This window comes from Achroia grisella, unplaced genomic scaffold, assembly GCF_030625045.1.
Source record: "Achroia grisella isolate CSIRO2021 unplaced genomic scaffold, CSIRO_AGI_Agris_v1 utg784, whole genome shotgun sequence".
Taxonomy (NCBI): Eukaryota; Metazoa; Arthropoda; class Insecta; order Lepidoptera; family Pyralidae; genus Achroia; species Achroia grisella.
The window spans coordinates 263,532-284,607 of NW_026713024.1; the positions used below are offsets into that span (position 1 = coordinate 263,532).

Consider the following 21,076-nt stretch of genomic DNA (forward strand, 5'->3'; position numbering starts at 1 on the left):
AAATTTCAGCCCGATCCGTCCAGTGGTTTGGGCTGTGCGCTGATAGATCACTATGTCAGTCACCTTTGAGTTATATATATTTAGAAAGAAGTATTTCATCCCTCTAGTGGTTTATAACCTAAATGCCTCCTAAACCTAACGAAGAAAGATTCATCCGTGAACGTACTAGGAGAAAAGATCTGCAATCCCAAATGATTCCTAAATTCACAATAGTTACATACAGTACGAAATATGAATCTGTGATATTGTTTAATAATTTACCAATACATCTAAAAACTATTTATAGTTTCACATTGTTTAAGTCCAGATTGAGGTCATATTTATTGAATATGTTACTATTCCGTAGATGACTATTATAATGATGGACATAAAGACTTATGAGGACCTGCACTATACGGGCTGACATACCTAGATTTAATATTTAAGTTGCTATTATGTTGTTGACAAAAATTTTCTGTAATGTTGCAATTATGTTATCCTACACAATTTGTATTGTTTTGGATGAATAAATAATACTAATAATATACAGACGACATTCGGTACAAATTATTTTATAAATATAGATAAAAATAATAAAGTTTCCAATCGTAGACTTTCATGAGTACTGTTCAAGGAACTGCTGATGGAACTTCGCGATGGAGTGCAGCATGTGTTGGAACTCGTCGGCCGGGTGCAGGATCGTGGTCCGGAAGTGGAAGGTTCCCGGCAGCTGGCCGAACCCCGTACCGGGGACTACGCAAACTCCTGAGAAATATAGATAGATGAATAATGAAGCATTTAATTCTTTTCAACAATTACAAACGCATATCGTACATAAGATACATTTTATAAATAGAAATAAAGTTTGCAAATTAAAAATATAGGAATATAGAAGATATATATAATAGAATAAGAAATAGTTTAATAATACTGTATACAATTATAGCAGTGATTTATCGAAATATATTCAAGACAATATATTACTAGCTGTACTCGTGACTTCGTCCGCGTGGAAGTAACTTTATTTTTCTAAAATAAAAGTAGCCTAAGCTACTCCTTATTACATCAGCTACCTGACAAAAAAATCCGTCCTGTCATTTCAGAGATTAGCCGGAACAAATAGACAGACAGACAAAAATGGTAAAAAAAATTATTTTGGTGTATATACCGTATTTATATTCATATGCATGTAGAAAAAACGGTTATTTTAATATTGAAAACAGATACTCCAATTTTATTTATATGTATAGATGTATAGATTAAGATTTGTACTCCTTCACGTTGATGTGACTACAATGCATGTTTCAATCATTCCAAAAACTCACGTGTCTGCCATCAAAATAATTCACGTAATCTGACGACAGCTCTAGTACAAGGAAAATAGGTCTAAGTCATGTACCAATCCTTCAGGGAGTTCTCTCCTATGTGGAACATCTGATATTATTAGAACATCATATATTGACAGCCTCGGTGGTCTAGTGGTTTAGCACACCGCTTTACTATCCGGTGGTCGTGGGTTCGATTCCTCGCACGGCACTAACATTTGTATTCATGAGTATGATTGTTTGTATCGGTCTGGGTGTTTTCTATGTATAATATGTATGTATTTACAAAAAAAATATCTATGTATTATTAAATATTATTAGAACATCATATATTGACAATGTATGACGAACAACATCTATAATGTTACATCCACATCGACAGGTCGTAATTAAATAGAAAAGTCTAGAAACCGGAAACAAAACTCCCGCAGCGCCACGTACCTACATAAACATTTTTAATATTCGTCGAGTTTACGTTGCGAGCCGCGGAGGGCCCGCGCCAACTTGAGAATTTATCCCACTTCCCAATTGTTGGGCCTCGATAAATAAATGGGGTAGCTACCCCCTCTCCACTACCCTCTCACGCAGCTCACTCGATCTCGGCTCTATATCTATACATATAAATAAAATTGGAGTGTCTGTTTGTAATATTGAAATAACCGTTTTTTACTGCATATGAATATAAATACGGTACATACACCAAAATAACATCTTTTACAATTTTTGTCTGTCTGTCTGTTAGTTCCGGCTAATCTCTGAAATGACAGGACGGATTTTGACGAGATTTTTTTGTCAGGTAGCTGATGTAATAAGGAGTAGCTTAGGCTACTTTTATTTTAGAAAAATAAAGTTACTTCCACGCGGACGAAGTCACGAGTACAGCTAGTTTATAATATAACTGGATATTGCTCCTTGGCCCAGTTGCTCATTTTGTCTGTTGTTTTTTTCTTATGTCATTTTAATTGCGAACAAACTGACGAGTCACTCTATGTTAAGTTGTAACCGTCGAGGATAGAGGAAAGGTAAGTAATGCCGAATTGATGATCCCATTGCTACCAATGTAGCATGTCAGGTCGACCTCCACGCGGTTCCCCCTGGAAACCATCGTGATAAATTCCCGCTGAATTTGTGTCTGAGTTCATGATCATCTTATCATTCTCCACTGGTGCCCCGCCAGCGTAAACCGTTAGCGCAGGCGGGTGCACCATTCCATTATCAACCACTAAAAAACAACAGAAGTGATCTGTGATCCAAGAATATGAATATAATACATGTAAGGGAATGTGTATAAAACTGCCATCAGACCGGTTTTGATGTATGGGACAGAGTATTGGCCAAAAAAGAAACAATCAGATAAACTACGTGTAACCAAAATGCGGATGCTCAGATGGTCTGTTGGGTTACGCTTCTAGACAAGGCGCCAAACCATTACTTGCGAAGAACATTCAAAGTAAGACCTATCCAGGATAAATTGACTAAGACCAGATTACGTTGGCACGGTCACGTCATGAGAAGACCAGAAGACCATATGACCCAAAAGATGGTAAACGTCAATTCGAAACAAAAGAAGCGTGGAGGACCTCGACTTACAGCCGCCATCAAAAAGGACCTAACGCGTGAAAATTTAGACCCAATGACGATCCAGACACGAGGTCTCTGGAGAAGGATGATTACGAAAGCCGACCTCAATTAAGAATAGAATAGAATAGAATAGAAAATCATTTATTCAAATAAACTTACATTGAAGCACTTTTGAATAGTCGTAACATTTTTTATTCTACCGCTCATTCGGAATGCTGTCTCATCACAAGAAGAACAAGCAAGAAACTTGTGTTACTCTTTTAAATAATTTATTCTTACTTACAATTTAAGTTTAAGTGTGTGAATACAAACCACCGATTAGCACTAATTCAATGAAATAATAAAATAGAAAAAAAACATTCAATACACAACAACTGGTTAAACTATTAATAAGAGAAAATAAGTCATAGTGATTAGAGCAGACCAGTCCACACAAGCAGCACCCGTTCACGAGTATGACGGATGAGCCAGCCACCACTGCGCTCGACCATATTTTAGAGCCCAATGACCCGGCCCACCACGCCGCCACAAGTCTGTACATTTTAGTGAGCATGACTACTCAAAACACCAGACCACGTCATAGCTACTCACAATTAAGATGGGATAAGACCGGGATAGATAGGCCGGATCTTTTTATCTTGTAATTTTTTTTTTCCTTTTGATACTGTTATTGTAACTGATTTTGGTTTTTGTGAGCATTGAATATTGTAATTGTATTGTCATTTTTTATTTGTGTATCCTAGATCTTATTTAATATTAATTTTTTGTGTTTAAATTATATGTATCTGTATGTAGTAAAAAACCCGCATCTTAGTTTTTTTTTATGAGTAATGGGGGCTGCCTGAAAACCAGCGCTGTATAGCTGTACCTCATTGAGGTTGTGCTTATATCAGCTACAGCTGAGGCAGCTCCTATTGACAACTTCTATGTTATTATTTACTTCTTGTTTTGTGTCTTATTGTAAATTGTTTTATTTGTGTTATGTTAGCAATAAATCAATTATTTATCTATCTATCTATCTATCATAGAAAGAGTATTTTATTGTCACTAAAACACAAAATTCTATAACATTATGTGTTAATAATATTTGTAGATAAGATTTAATTTTAGATATGCGAGGGAATTTTTGTACAGTCTTTTCCGTTGTTCACGAGCGAAATTGAATTCTATTGCTAACTAGATAGCTTTGCAAATTATTTTATTTATTTATTAAAACTTTAATGCATAAATACATAGACAACCTCGGTGGTCTAGTGGTCTAGCACACCGCTTTACGTCCGATGGTCGCGGGTTCGATTCCTCGCACGGCACAAACATTTGTATTCATGAGTATGATTGTTTGTATCGGTCTGGGTGTTTTCTATGTATAATATGTATGTATTTACAAAAAAAATATCTATGTAAATACATAGATATTTTTTTTTTGTAAATACATACAAATGTATCAGTTATCTAGTACCCATAACACAAACTTTAGCTAGCTTAACTTGGGTCTAGATGGCGCTGTGTGAATTGTCCTGAGATTATTATTATTATTATTATAAATAAAGGTGCACATGACGGACTTAACACCTTGAGGCATTTTCTCCCAGTCATCCATTGGGCAAACAGAGATTCATGTAAGCGTTAAAAAAATGAATTTAAATCTAAAAAAAAAGAATCACTTTCAAAGAAGATCATCATCATCATCAGTGAGCTGATGATGATGATGATGATGATGGAAGCAAGGAAAATAACCCTAGACAATAAACACCGCGCTATTTAGACCCAAGTTAAGAGTTCTTGTATCATGAGTACTAGACAACTGATATAAATACTAAGTTTTAAGTTTTTTGTAAATGTGTAACATACATAGAAAACACCCAGACCGATACAAACTATCACACTCATGAATACAAATGCACCGTACGAGGAATCGAACCCGCAACCTACAGAAGTAAAGCGGCGTGATAAACCGCTACACCACCGAAGACATCTAGACACGCGGTAGCGTGTCAAGCCGAGATTCAAGTAACTGGCGAGCAGCACCGTGTGTATATTTACACGAACCTTTTGGAGCCACTTTTGACCCCCTCATAACTCAAAAACTCTTTCACATAAACCTGTCAAATTTGGTTCATATATTGAGACTTGCGAGATAAATATGTGTTCCAAATTTCATAAACATATCTCAAATGGTTATTTAGATATTAACGTCCAAATATCGTCATTTTTATCACTGATCAACTATAGATCAAAATTATAACCCACTTCCAGATGACCAAGGAAGTTCAAGTTTGGCATGCAGATAGGTAATTAATAAAGGAAAAAAATCTGAAACTGGTAAATTGTTATGAGAACTGGCCAAGTTAGACCTTAGGCTACAGTATATTATCGTAAGTTATAAGAAGAAATGATGTTTTATATTGTTATAAATACATTTCAGGACATACCATTGAACTTGGCACCCATTTAGATCTCACCTCTTTTGTCGTAGAAGTCAACAATCAAGGCATATATCATAATATTAAACTCTATCTATCATTTCACACTTATGTTTTTGATGGGATTGTACTTACGTGACTTGTACACAGATACCATATCGGTTTGGTATTACCAAGATTATCTATTACCTGTTCATTGACGGTGTCGCTGGTCGAGTGGTTTAGCCTACCGCCTTACTTCCGATGGTCACGGGTTCGATTCCTCACACAGTATTTCCTTGCCGTATAGCAAATACGAAAGAAAGAAACGTCCAGTTCGGATGGCGCTTCTGTTTGAGTATATCCACATCACCCTTCTTCTTCGTTTGCACTCCTATAGACTTTATATTATTTCGGAAGTTTACCTAAATCTTATTGGCAAATTCTGCCAAACACTAAAGAGTAAAACTCACCAGTTTGTTCGAGGAGTTGCATGCAGTAGAACTCATCTGGTGAGACACCCGAGTCAAGGGCAGCTCGCTGAGCACGCGCCGGGACATCGAAGCGGGGATACGCGAACATCGAACCCTATCCACCAACAAACAGACTCATGTACCCAAGTATATTAGAATAGAGTGTTAATCTAAATCTAAATCTAAATATAGTCTGTCTATCTATCGCTGATTTAATTAAATTTCTTAGGTCCTCACAACCCTATACCTATCCCTTTTCCTCTTTGGCGTTTACTGTATTGCTGTTGCGTTCGCACCGCCCTTGAGTGTCAAGGACGGATTTCAATTGTTGTTCGACCAATATCAATCAAAGTTCTCAATATTTATACTAGATGGCGCTAGGTGAAATGTACAACCCGCTATAGTTTCGTTTTCTTTGAATATGACCACTGTACGGAATTTTGTCATTTTTGCCCCCTCCGATCGATCCCCCGTACAATTCAAATGGGGATCGAAATTACGACGGCCTGAGCAGAGGTTCGAACCCCTAGTGGTGCCCTCAGACTAAAGTTGTATCCGTCAGGCAGGAGTTGGCCTTCAGCCGCTCCATAAGTCCTTCCTTGGTTTGGAGTGCCATCTGCACTCGCTCCCTATCGTCCGATGAAGCTGTAAAGGCCAGCTGCGGCCAACAGCATTAGAGTAGTCCGAATAAAAAAAAAAGCCACGGCATTCGGTCTTTGAGCACAGGATGTGCTGGTTGTATTTTAAATGCTAAAGTGAATTATGTTAGAGTATATACATAGTTAAATTAATGCTATATAGTTGTTATTTTATTATAATATATACATATATATATATATATATATATATATATATACTTTTACTAGTACATAGAGTTGCAATATCTTACACTAGCACTGTACCAACTTTTGTATTCATGAATATGGTTTATTAGAATAGTCCGAAAAAAAAATGTAATTTTTTAGTTCGATTTATACCCGAATGTAACTTTGTTTACTATCCAATTAGGTGTTGTTTGATTTCTTGGCCTCGAGTAAAACAATTGTGCAAAGAATTGAACTAAGTTTATTGATTAGTCGTCATTTGACTGCGCCGGATTCTAACAGCATATCATAATTATTAATTTCTCTCCGCTAACCGCTGTAATTGAAAACCACCGCGTGGGAACGCCATCTTATATATAGTGCATACTGTTTTTATAATAAACTTTACGGACAAAATATCTTTTCGTCCAAATTTCCGCAGTGTCTCAAGACGAAGGTTTACGAACAATGTGTGTTGCCAGTGATGACTTACGGAACAGAGACGTGGTCGCTAACTATGGGCTCCATCAACAAGCTCAGAGTCACTCAGAGGGCAATGGAGAGGGCTATGCTCAGAGTTACTCTGCGTGATCGAATCAGAAATGAGGAGATCCGCAGAAGAACCAGAGTGACCGACATAGCCCGAAGAATTGCGACTCTGAAGTGGCAATGGGCAGGGCACATAGCTCGTAGGACAGATGGCCGTTGGAGCAGTAAAGTCCTCGAGTGGCGACCACGGACCGGACGACGCAGCGTGGGAAGGCCTCCAGCAATGTGGACCTACGATCTGGTCAAGATCGCTGGAAGGCATTGGATGCGAGCAGCGCGGGACCGATCGTCGTGGAGATCTTTGGGGGAGGCCTATGTCCAGCAGTGGACGTCTTCCGGGCTGCTATGATGATGATGATGATGATGATTACGGACAAATAAGTGTATAGAGTGTTTTGGTGATTATTGGCCAGCCGTCTACCTAGCTGAATGGCAAGAAAACCACGGAAGACCAGCAGCAAATTCAAGGTCAGTGGACGCCGCCCCGCTTTTGGTCCTTAGTCCTCATAATTACGCAACCTGGTCCTTCGAATTAAATAGAATCAGCACCTAATAGACAGGTACAGTTCCAGTAAAAAAAATGAAGAGTATTTTACTCCGCACCCCGTTGCCCCAGTATATTGTCTATTTTAATTGTTTCTTTTGTTCTGTAATTGGTGCAATGAAGAGTATAAATAAAAATAAAATAAATAAATAATTATTGGTCAACTCACATCGATGGGATTGCAGGAATATCCAGGAATGGTGTTGAAAACTTGGTAAGCAGCGGAGGTCCTCTCGCACAAAGTACGATGTATGGCTGAGCGTTCTATATTGAACTGCTCGTAGGACGCTGACCCTGGGGCTGGGGGACTCATCTGTAAGGGCATAAGTATTTTTAATTGTTATATAGCTAAATTTAGCGTAACTTAAATATATCATTTCATTACAGAGTGTAAAACAAAGGGCTGGGATACTCATCTGTAAGGGAATTAGTATTTTTAATTGTTATATAGCTAAATTTAGCGTAACTTAAATATATCATTTCATTACATAGTGTAAAACAAAGGGCTGGGATACTCATCTGTAAGGGAATTAGTATTTTTAATTGTTATATAGCTAAATTTAGCGTAACTTAAATATATCATTTCATTACATAGTATAAAACAAAGTCGCTGTCGCTGTCTGTCCGTCCCTATGTATGCTTAAATCTTTAAAACTACGCAATGGATTTTGAAACGGTTTGTTTTTAATAGATAGAGTGATTCAAGAGGAAGGTCTATATATATAATATATATACACCCGTGCGAAGCCGGGGCAACTAGCTAGTAATATTATAAACGCGAATGTTTGTGAGTATGTATGTTTGTTACTCTTTCACGCAAAAACTACTGAACGGATTTTGATGCAACTTTCTCTTCTCTCTCTTTCAGCATATATTTCCACTTCAGTCTGTCTGTGGCATGTCTTGACCAGGTCCTGCCGTCTTCCTGATGTCATCAGACCATCTGGCAGTTGGTCTGTCTACGCTTCTGCTTCCCAGTCGCCACATTAGGGATCTGTATGTCCATCTATCGTCTTTGCTTCGGCATACATGACTATGATGCAACTTTATAGTTAGAGTTTATCTATGCGTCAGAATAACACATGTTAGGGAAAATACTCTCTGCTACCAAAATGTTAGGGAAACTATGTATATATATAGGGAAAAATATGTGTGGAAACGTCTGTCACGTACCTGTATGGTTCTGCGGATTTCTTGGGCTTCAGGGTCTCGAAAGTATCTTCGCTAGCTTTCCAGTTTCACAGTAGGTTTAACACAGTTCTAATTTATTTTAATTCACAACACAATGCGCGCGCGCGTCAAGGCCGCTGTACGGTCAGTTCAGTACTGTAGGTAAGGGAGGGGAACAGAAACCGCGGGAACACAAACTAACGGACTCTAATATAATAATCTGTGCTTACAATATAATAATGCTTCTAATATAATAATGTGTGATGGTACAGGGTAGATTTTGAACAACACATAAACTATATTTATTATTGAAATTTAACGTGGGTGAAACCGCGGGCACGTATATTCACTTAAGTATATTATGCATAAAACGGCGGATCCAGGGGGGGTCATGGGAGTCATGACCCCCCCCCCCTGAGCTGGTTCCAGGACTTACTGGACTACTAATTAAACATAATGATTTTATTTATAAATTTTTAGTCAACATACAGATTTATTGTAACAATTATACATACCTTCAATACTTAATTAATTTAATCTTATATATAAAATTCTGGTGTCACAGTTTTCGTTCCCATACTCCTCCGAAACGGCTTGACCGATTGATTAATTTATATGGCAAAACAACGTTTGCCGGGACAGCTATTATAATTTAATAACTTTGTACATTAATAAAATACCTACTTTTTACTTGTATCTATTCTTATTAAAATTAAATTATAAGTTCTTGCTTTGACCACGACTATGTGACCCCCTCCTGGCGCCATAGCTGGGTCCGCCCTTGTATGCATATATAGTCCGATTTATATTGAAGAACCCTTCACGTATGTGAAACCCTCTCGTCCACCTCTCGTCAATCAAGCAACCCTTTCACTGATTTAGGTAATCCATAAACCACGATAAAAATTCATAGCCCTCAGCCATCTTTTAAATTGAATCTTTAATGTGGTAACTATTAAAGTTCTGAAAAAGTCAATAGGTCTTTTATGGGAATAGGTATAAATTAACTATAAGATACCAAAGGATATATTGGAATTATCTATAAATAAATTCAAAACATCTGTTAAATCATATTTACTGAGCAAAGCCTATTACTCACTAAACGATTACTTAAATGACGAGCGTGCATGGCAATAGGTGTTCATGGACGGGATTTTCATTTAATGTTAGACATAGATACCTATATAAATACCTATGCATTGTAAATAAACTGGCTTTAAAAAAAAAGTAATTTGATTGAGTTTCTTGCCAGTTCTTCTCAGTTCCGACTAATCTCTGAAACGGCTGGACCAATTTTGGCGGGAGGTAGCTTTATTGGTAGCTGATGTAATAAGGAGTAACTTAGGTTACCTTTATTTTAGAAAAATAAAGTTGAATTCCACGTGGACGAAATCGCGTGAACAGCTAGTACAGTAAAAAAATTTTAAAGTTATGAAGGAGATATAACGGTCTATAACTCAGAGGGGGCAGTGAGTACACCCTCTCTATTAGAGGGAAGGGGATTGTTAGTAATGGGGACTCATAACCTGATTACTAGCAATGTATGTCAGATTGACCTCCACGCGGTTCCCCTGGCAACCATCCTGATAAATACCTAGTGAATTCACGATGGTCTAACTGACCTGGCCTCATGCTCATCTTATCATCCTCCACTGGTGCCCCGCCAGCGTATACCGATAGCGCAGGCGGGTGACCCATTCCATTATCATCCATAAAAAGTACACCCAATTCCATATTGTAATTGATAATAAACACAAAAAAATATGTGAAATAGCTCGAAATCGAAAGGAGTTTTTAAAATAACATATTTAAAAATTCAAAATAATTAATAAGTTGAAAAAAAGAAAATTTTATGGAACAATATTCATGGCCAGACTATAAACTTATAAACTTACAACGCAGTCAAGAACACACTGCCCCAGCACGGTGGGGCACTGCATGACCGCGCGAGAGGCTCTCAACGCCGCCAGCGCTTCGGGCCGCAGCCCTACCAGCTCTACGAAGGCGGCCCGCAGCCCGCACTCCGCCGCCCAGCCCTTCGAGCAGGTCGCGAAGCTCGCCAACTCCATTTGGGAGTACGGGGCACCCATCTCAAACATCACCTGCAACGATTATAATCTTGTTAGAAAAATTTCCTAAGAATCGTTTAGAAAAAAATGGATAAGTGACTTAAATGTCTTTCAGCTGGAATTTCCTTTAATACAAAAAGAATAGAACAGAATAGAAAATCCTTTATTCAAATAAACTTAATTTAAGCACTCTTGAATACTCATTACATTTTTTTTAATCTACCGCTCATTCGGAAAGCTGTCTCATCACAAGAAGAATAAGCAAGAAACTTGTGTGTTGCTCTTTTAAACAATCCTTGTAAGTTTACATTTGCAAGTCGAAACGTGTGAATACAAACTACCAACCAGCACTAATTTATTAGAGTCAAATGTAGACACAATAAGATTAAATCTGTCGTAGGATAAGAGTAGACCAGTCCCTACAAGCAGCACTCGTTCACGAGTATGACGGATGAGCCAGTCATCACTGCGCTCGACTATACTGAAAGGTACACTGGAATTACTTTTATATAAATTTGAATTTAAATGTATGACTCTGTATTATTGTAAACATGTACAACATTTATTTGAAAAGAATACGAGCTGAGTTTCTTGTCAGTTGTTCTCATCTCGAAATCATTCCGAACTGACGGTAGATTTGACATATCATAAGAGTCTGTAATAGACCTACATGAATAATCATATTTTGAATTTGAATTGAATAAATTAAAAACATCTGTTAAATCATATTTACTGAGCAAAGCCTATTTATTATTCACTAAACGATTACTTGAATATAAAACGTAAATAAACTGGCTTTAAAAAAGAAATTCTATTAAGTTTCTTGCCAGTTCATCTCAATTGAATCTGTACACTGAACTGGACGGTAGGAAAAAAATATTAATACAAAAACTTAACATTCATAAGCGGCTAAAATGTCCTACATGAATAAATATTTTTTTATATGAATTGAATATTTTTACTCTGAATTTTTAACTAATAATATACTCCATAGACAACTATTTATGCTCTCTTTACTTATATTATCTACTACCTGCACCTGCGACTTCGTCCGCGTGGAATTTAACTTTATTTTTCTAAAATAAAAGTAGCCTAAGTTACTCCTTATTACATTAGCTACCTGCCAAAAAAAATCCCATCAAAATCGGCCCAGACATTACAGAGATTACCCGGAACAACAACAAATAGACAGAGAGACAGACAGACAAAAATTTTAAAAAGTGGTCTTTTGGTGTATTACCTTATTTATATTCATATGCGTGTAGTAAAAAACGGTTATTTCAATATTACAAACAGACACTCCAATTTTATTTATATGTATAGATGTATAGATTAAGAAAGAAAGAAAGCCAAAAAACAGCAATATTCATAATATTAATACTAGATTTAAAGACAAACTTGCTGTCCCCAAGTATCGTTTAAAAAAAGTTAATAGGTCTTTTATGGGAATAGGTATAAAAATTTACATAAGATATTACATCACAATAAGATACCAAAGGATATACTGGAATTACCCTTAAATAAATTCAAAACATCTGTTAAATCATATTTACTGAGCAAAGCCTATTACTCACTAAACGATTACTTGAATGACGAGCGTGCATGGCAATAGTTGTTCATGCACTGAATTTTCATTTACCTATATAAATATACATTGTAAATAAACTGGCTTTAAAAAAAAAAAGTAATTCAATTGAGTTTCCTGCCAGTTCTTCTCAATTGGATCTATATACCGAACTGGACGGTAGGGAAAAAAAATAAAATTAGAATGTAAAAATTTGACGTTCATAAGCGGCTAAAATGTCCTACATGAATAAATGATTTTTTAATTTGAATTTAAAGAAAGAAAGAAAGAAAGAAAGAAAGGAATAAAGAAAGAAAGAAAGAAAGAAAGAAAGAAAGAAAGAAAGAAAGAAAGAAAGAAAGAAAGAAAGAAAGAAAAATATTTTATTCAGTGCAATGTAAATAATACAATATAAAGATATCTAATATAACATGCGGCATCCCTACTGGTGACGGGGTGCCGCGGGCGGCCGGTCCACATGGCACAGAGTGATAACAATATTAACCCCTCAGCCTCGGGCTACAAAACAATCAAACCGAAACTAATATTTACTGATTACACAAACATTCATAGCATACAGGAAATTATACAATAATCCATGCAAATATCGTGTTTATAAAATTCAGAAGTATTTGAAGGAAGACGAATGCTAGTAATGGGGTCTAGTGTCCCATAGCTAGCAATGTACCATGTCAGGGCGACCTCCATGCGGTTCCCCCTGGAAACCATCGCGATAAATTCCTAGTAAATTTGCCACCATAGGCTAACTGACCTGACCTCATGCTCACCTTATCATCCTCCACTGCTGCCCCGTCAGCGTAAACCTTTAGCGCAGGCGGGTGCACCATTCCATTATCATCCATAAAAAAACATTTAGAAATATTTGGGGGAAAGGGATTGCCAGTAATGGGATCTAGTGTCCCATAGCTAGCAATGTACCATGTCAGGTCGACCTCCACGCGGTTCCCGCTGGAAACCAACGTGGTTAATTCCTGGTTAATTAATCACAATGGCCAAACTGACCTGACCTCATGCTCACCTTATCATCCTCCACTGGTGCCCCGCCAGCGTAAACCTTTAGCGCAGGCGGGTGCACCATTCCATTATGATCCATAAAAAAAAATCAGAAAATTTTGGGGAAAGGCGAATACTAGTTGGGTCTAGTGTCCCCATTGCTAGCTATACTTTCACCCCCGTATTACCCACTTAGAGAACTAAAAATTCATTACTCCACTGAGTATATCGTAAAATAAACTAATTTACTAAAATTTATGCATAATTATAACTTCAGAGCCTGACGGTGATGAAGTTTATGAAATGTAAATTATATTTCATATATGTACATATACATATATGAACATATGAACCCTCGTCCTGTCTATACTGACCTCAATACAATCGGGATGCTGTTTGGTATTAAACACGATATAAAAGCGTCTACACATGACTCTAAAATCAGGACAAGTTATGGAGACGCCTTTAGAAAGTATACACTCTATCCTGAAGAAATAATAATAATAATAATAACTGTAAAATAAAAATATGACTATTCAAAAGTGCTTGTAAAGAGTTTATTTGAATAAAGATTATTTCTATTTCTATTTCTTGGTCTTGTCTACGATGACCTCAATACAATCTGGATGCTCATTAATATTAAACGCGGTATAAAAGCGTCTACACATGACTCTAAAATCAGGACAAGTTATGGAAAATATACATCTTATCTTGAGGAGATAATAATAATAATTATTATTATTGTTGTTATTATCTCATTCACTCAGCTTTGATGGTTACTATTATTATTATTTTATTATTATTGCGCACAGCTAAACAAAGTATAATAAAAGTATTTTACAAAAGGTCTTATCGCTATTAGCAATAACTTACAGACAACCTGGTTTGACAGCGAGTATTTACATAGAGAGAGAAAGTAGCAGGCGAACACTAGTTTCTATATTTATTACACTTCTAAATAAACATACAGAGAAGCAAAAACCATTGCTTTTAAGAATATCCTTCAATTCTTGTCCCTAACGGATCTAGGTAGCGAACTCTGTAAAAGTGCGAGCACAATAGATCTATGTAGGTTGCAGTTCTACAAGATCTAAAGTACCTAGGAGTAACCCAAACTTGTTAATTAAAATAACTAGACACTTCCATGATTATACACTTATAGATAAACATACAGAGAGATAAAAACCATCGCTTCTAAGAATATCCTTCAATTCTTGTCCCTAACGGGTCTAGGTAGCGAACTCTGAAAAAGGGCGAGAACAATAAATCTATGTAGGTCGCAGTATTATAGGTCTTAGCACCAGACAATAGTCCAAACAACCCAATAAAAAAACAAAATTTTACGCTCAGCACAACTGCTCCGAAATTGTCCCGATTTTAGTGTCATGTGTAGATCGTCTTACATGGATCAAGTGTGGTGTTGGTTCTATTAATTCACTGAACCGTAAAATTGTGACATACAAACACACTTATCCATTCAAAACAGAAACTAGGCTGTAAAATATAAATATTTTGACGGATCCGTGGAATAAAAACTAGGTGTGGCCCATGGTTTCACCCGCCGTATAGTGTCATATCCCCCGGCCGCTTTATTACGTTCCCGCTTACGCTTAGTGTTAGCTTGTAGAAAAATTTATATATTAAACTAGTTACTCGCTGCGGCTTCGCCCGGGTGTACATGTATATATATAAGCCTTCCTCTAGAATCACTTCATATATTTAAAAAAACTGCTTCAAAATCCGTTGCGTAGTTTTAAAGATTTAGGCATATATAGGGACAGACAGCGACAGCGACTTTGTTTTATACTATGTAATGATAATGATAGTGATGCTTATAATAATGATGATAATGATAATGATGTTAATGATAATGATGTTAATGATAATTGTGTTAATGATAATGATGCTAATGATAATGATGTTAATGATAAAGTAAAGTCGTACGTGGTACTAGTATGCGTTGTTTCAGTGAGCCGGTGAAATCACGTAAATTCATATTATATTCGTAATTGCAATGATAACCATCGGCCTGCGCGTGACAGTCTCATTACAATGTTCATGCATATATAATTTGCTGAAGGGAATTAGTTGTAATTTTGTCTTTCTATAACATACATTATATATCTTATTTTTATTATAAATACTACAATATACGAGTAACCAGTTCTTTATATTTTTAGGGTTCCAAACTGAAATAATAATAGATTATTATTATTATTACATATATATATATATATTTATTATATCTCCCTTTTTGCGGGGGTAATATATTCAAACACGCGGGCCTTAGCCAAGCATGGATGAGTTATGTGATGAAGATAGAAATTTTCTGACTATTCGGCATGTGTTTAGTATGACGGCTTTTTGTAATATGTATTTAATGCCCAATTTACACTCAGCCCGAGTGGGCAGGGAAGTGAGTAGCGCGAGAGTGTAAACACGAGTGGAAACACTTCCCATGCCATTGGCGCTGCCACTCGCGCTGCCCGGCGCTCCCTCGATTGTCGGTTTTTCGTGCGCGAGTCAAAGGACTGGCAGCGCGAGTGGCAGCGTGTTTTTACATTCAGCCTTCTCTCTCAGTTGTCGCCCGGCAATATTTCCGGCAGCGCGAGTGGCAGGGGAAGCCGCTGAATGTAAACTTAGCATCATGTTAAGATGGTAGAGAGTGAAGAGACATAATATATAATTTTGTTTTTGTAGTTTTGATTATAGAATACAAGAAAACTTTAAATATATTAATATCAAAAGAGTTTCTCAACATATACTAGCTCACCCGCGCGACTTCGTCTACATCACATTTATCATTATATATCGCCCAATAGACATGTTTTTTTAAATTATAGCCTACTACACGCCCCGGCATCGCACGGGTGATACTAAACCTAAATGCCAATAGCGCCGCACCACTACGTCCCTGCATTTTAAATCTGTAATATCTTCGGAAATATTCATTTAAATTACTTGCTGTAAATGGCCATCACAGCCCAGACACAAAGCTGAGTGGAAACCAATTTGGTCGCAGCTATATTTTTAAAATAATTTGTTATAATTTTTGTAAAATGTTGTCTCATTGTTTTGTATGCGCCAAATAAATATATTTTTCTTTCTTTCTATTGATCTATATTAAATGTACATTTATTTTTTAATTGGATAAAAATTAATGCTGTATTGCTTCGTAAATAAGCCATTTTTTCCTGTAAAATGTATTTAAAAATTTTTTACTGTGGTTTATCCTTAAGAGATAGACATATACCATCGCGGACATTTTTGTTGACCTTCTCAAGCTGTACAATACTGTAGTACATTATTTTGATTTATCTCGTGGGGTTTAACCAGCATTTGCAATTTAAGCGCAAAAAAGTGTGTATCTTAAAGACATCACATTAGAAATCTCACCTCAGTTATCAGTGTTTCTCTACAGTAGTATGCATGTATTATACATATAAACCTTCCTCTTGAATCACTCTATCTATTAAAAAAACCGCTTCAAATTAAAAAATCATTTATTCAAGTAGGACATTTTAGCCGCTTATGAACGTCAAGTTTTTACATTATATTTTTTTTCCCTACCGTCCAGTTCGGTATATAGATCCAATTGAGAAGAAACTCAATTGAATTACTTTTTTTAAAAGCCAGTTTATTTACAATGCATAGGTATTTATATAGGTGTCTATATCTAACATTAAATGAAAATCCCGAACATGAAAACTATTGCCATGCACGCTCGTCATTCAAGTAATCGTTTAGTGAGTAATAGGCTTTGCTCAGTAAATATGATTTAACAGATGTTTTGAATTTATTTAAGGGTAATTCCAATATATCTTCAAAATCCGTTGCGCGATTTTAAAGATTTAACCATACATAGGGACAGACCGCGTCACCGACTTTGTTTTATACTATATAGTGGTAGTGATAATGATTATAGTGATAGTGATTATGTGTTATTCTGATGTCACTACGTTACTATAAAGTTTCATCAAAATGCGTACAGTAGTTTTTGCATGAACAAACATCCATCCAAACTTTCGCGTTTATAATATTAGTAACTTTTACTTGATTACGACTTTAATTAACAACGCCCATTCCGCACGGATATATGTAAACTCCATCATACACGTAATCTCGTTAGAGTTTGGTAGGCTTTCAAGTTTGTAGCGGAAGCATATACACAGACAGATGGGGGACTCGATTTGTCAATACAAAGATTCAAGTTCAAATTCAAAATATCTTTATTCATGTAGGTCTATTGCAGACTCTTAAATATCTATTAAGTGCGTAGCGGTTTCTATGTTGATTGTCGCATGCCTAATCCTTGTTGTTAATTAAATATAAGTAAATCAATATTTATTTAAAAGTTCAACACACAAGTTTCTTGCTTATTCTCCTTGTAATGAATCTGCATTCCGAATAAGCGGTAGAATAAAAAAGTCTGTCTCTGTCTCTGTCTCTGTCTCTGTCTCTGTCTCTGTCTCTGTCTCTGTCTCTGTCTCTGTCTCTGTCTCTGTCTCTGTCTCTGTCTCTGTCTCTGTCTCTGTCTCTGTCTCTGTCTCTGTCTCTGTCTCTGTCTCTGTCTCTGTCTCTGTCTCTGTCTCTGTCTCTGTCTCTGTCTCTGTCTCTGTCTCTGTCTCTGTCTCTGTCTCTGTCTCTGTCTCTGTCTCTGTCTCTGTCTCTGTCTCTGTCTCTGTCTCTGTCTCTGTCTCTGTCTCTGTCTCTGTCTCTGTCTCTGTCTCTGTCTCTGTCTCTGTCTCTGTCTCTGTCTCTGTCTCTGTCTCTGTCTCTGTCTCTGTCTCTGTCTCTGTCTCTGTCTCTGTCTCTGTCTCTGTCTCTGTCTCTGTCTCTGTCTCTGTCTCTGTCTCTGTCTCTGTCTCTGTCTCTGTCTCTGTCTCTGTCTCTGTCTCTGTCTCTGTCTCTGTCTCTGTCTCTGTCTCTGTCTCTGTCTCTGTCTCTGTCTCTGTCTCTGTCTCTGTCTCTGTCTCTGTCTCTGTCTCTGTCTCTGTCTCTGTCTCTGTCTCTGTCTCTGTCTCTGTCTCTGTCTCTGTCTCTGTCTCTGTCTCTGTTTCTGTCTCTGTCTCTGTCTCTGTCTCTGTCTCTATTACTATTTCTTATCAAATCAAATCTACCGTCAGCTCTATCTCTCCGACTCTGATGATGTTGATCATGATGATAGGATAACATATCGTCCCATAGTCTAATAGGGCAGAACATGCGAGAGTTTGTATTATTTACGTACCTTTTTGAAGGAGTAGAACGGCTTGCTGACTATGTTCTCCTGGTAGACCTCGTCTGCGATTAGGAACAAGCTGTGCTCGTAAGCGAATCTGATCACTTCTTCTATGTTCTGTCGGTCTAGTACCTGCAGCAAGAATTATGAATCAATTTAGCAATTTTTTTACATCTATAAGAACATGAATTGAGGCCTATAGTTCTATTTATACATATAAATAAAATTGGAGTATCTGTTTGTAATATTGAAATAACCGTTTTTTATTACAGGCGTTTAAATACAGTACAAACACCAAAACAACATTTTTTGCCTGTCAGTTAGTTTGTTCCGGCTAATCTCTGAAACGGTTGGACCGATTTTGACGGGACTTTTTTTGGCAGGTAGCTGATGTAATAAGGAGTAACTTAGGCTACATTTTAGAAAAATAAAGTTAAATCCACGCGAACGAAGTCACTGGTACAGCTAGTTGAAAATATAATTTACAAACAGCACTTTGGAAGCCCTACTAAATGCATGCGTTGCTATTCCTGAAGACAAAGATGGTTCATGAATGGCTCATGATGAAGAGGGACGTAATGTTGAACGGTTACTTCAATATTACAAACAGACACTCCAATTTTACTTATATGTATAGATAAAAATAATATATGCTCAGGTATCGTAAATTACACATTGAATAAATAATATGTTTTAATTTGATTTGAATAAAATATTCGCACAGATTCGAGTGTAATCGTTACCAGCCAGGATATACTGTTTTATACTATGTAATGATTGTATTATTTGTGTTATGTTGGCAATAAATTAATTATCTACCTATATATCTATTTTAACAATTGAAATGTGACCAAAATTAGAACAGAACAGGATAGGACAGGACAGGACAGGTCAGGCCAGGATATGACAGGACAGGACAGGACAGGACAGGACAGGACAGGACAGGACAGGACAGGACAGGACAGGACAGGACAGGACAGGACAGGACAGAACAGAATAGAATAATATTTATTACTATCACACATCACAACACAACAATAACGATGCTCAAAACAGCATATAAATTATTATCTTATATATAAAATTCTCGTGTCACAGTTTTCGTTCCCATACTCCTCCGAGACGGCTTAACCGATTCTCATGTAATTTTGTGAGCCCATTGAGTAGATCTGAGAATCGGCCAACATCTATTTTTCATCCCCCTAAATGTTAGGGGTAGTCCACCCCTAATTTTTTTTTTAAGGCAAAACAACGTTGCCGAGACAGCTAGTAACATATAAATAGAAATAATAAATTCAATACAAATCATTAAGAGAAAAAAAAGCAAGAAACTTACATAAAAATTACTGAAAGTAGTGAAGTGAAAAAAAAAAAATTATAATTAGATACAAGTTAGTAGTTATGTAAAAACAATTACCTGTCCTGTTGGATTCCCTGGGTTGATGACAACCAGGGCGCGGACATGCGCAGTCTCACTGGCTACCGTCCAGCTCCTCTGCAGCTCGCGAGGCTGTAGCGCCCACTGGTTCTCCTCGTCGAGGTAGTAGTCCGCCTGCTGAAGGCCCAGCTCGGACAGGGTACCAGAGAACAGAGGGTACTGGGGAATTGGGATCATCACCGCTGCAAGAAATGCACCCCATAAGTTTTTTATGCTTGCATGCGTGCGTGTAGGGACTGGTCTGCTCTTATCACTACGACTGATTTAATCTTATTGTGTTTTTATATTTGAACCTAAATAAATTAGTGCTGGTTGGTAGTTTGTATTCACACGTTTCGACTTGTAAATGTGAACTTACAAGGATTGTTTAAAAGAGCAACACACAAGTTTCTTGCTTATTCTTCTTGTGATGAGACAGCTTTCCGAATAAGCGGTAGATTTAAAAAAAATGTTGACTATTCAAAAGTGCTTAAATTAAGTTTATTTGAATAAATGATTTTCTATTCTATTCTATTAATTTCATAACGCACGACGGCCTCGGTGGTCTAGCGGTTTACCATATCGCTTGACTTCCGATGGTCGCGGGTTCGATTCCTCGCACGATGCATATTTGTATTCATGAGTTTAATTGTTTATATCGCTCTGGTTGTTTTCTATGTATATTATGAATGTATTTAAAAAAGTAAGTATTTATGTAAATTGCTTAGTAGCCAAGCTCTGCTAACAGTGGGACTAAATTGTCCAGGATTATTTATTTTACATTTTAGCCGCTTATGAACGTAAAGTTTTCGTACCGTTCAGTATATAGATCCAATTGAGAAGAACTGTCAAGAAACTCAATTGAATTTTTTTTTAAAGCCAGTTTATTTACAATGTATATTTATATAGGGGTCTATATCTAAAGTTAAATGAAAATCCCGTGCATGAACATGCCATGTGCCCGT

General features: G+C 36.8%; 1 protein-coding gene across 1 annotated transcript in view; it reads right to left on the reverse strand.

Annotated features, from left to right (window-relative positions):
• Nucleotides 1-595: 595 nt before the first annotated feature.
• Nucleotides 596-21,076, reverse strand: part of LOC131851496 (alanine aminotransferase 2-like) — a 43,772-nt gene continuing 23,291 nt past the window's right edge. Inside the window, exons 5-10 of the mRNA XM_059202002.1 lie at nucleotides 20,112-20,314; nucleotides 18,704-18,826; nucleotides 10,722-10,928; nucleotides 7,826-7,969; nucleotides 5,761-5,875; nucleotides 596-744 (exon numbers count right to left, since the gene is read on the reverse strand). Coding sequence (XP_059057985.1) covers nucleotides 596-744; nucleotides 5,761-5,875; nucleotides 7,826-7,969; nucleotides 10,722-10,928; nucleotides 18,704-18,826; nucleotides 20,112-20,314 — 941 coding nt within the window. The remainder of the gene's footprint in view (nucleotides 745-5,760; nucleotides 5,876-7,825; nucleotides 7,970-10,721; nucleotides 10,929-18,703; nucleotides 18,827-20,111; nucleotides 20,315-21,076) is intronic.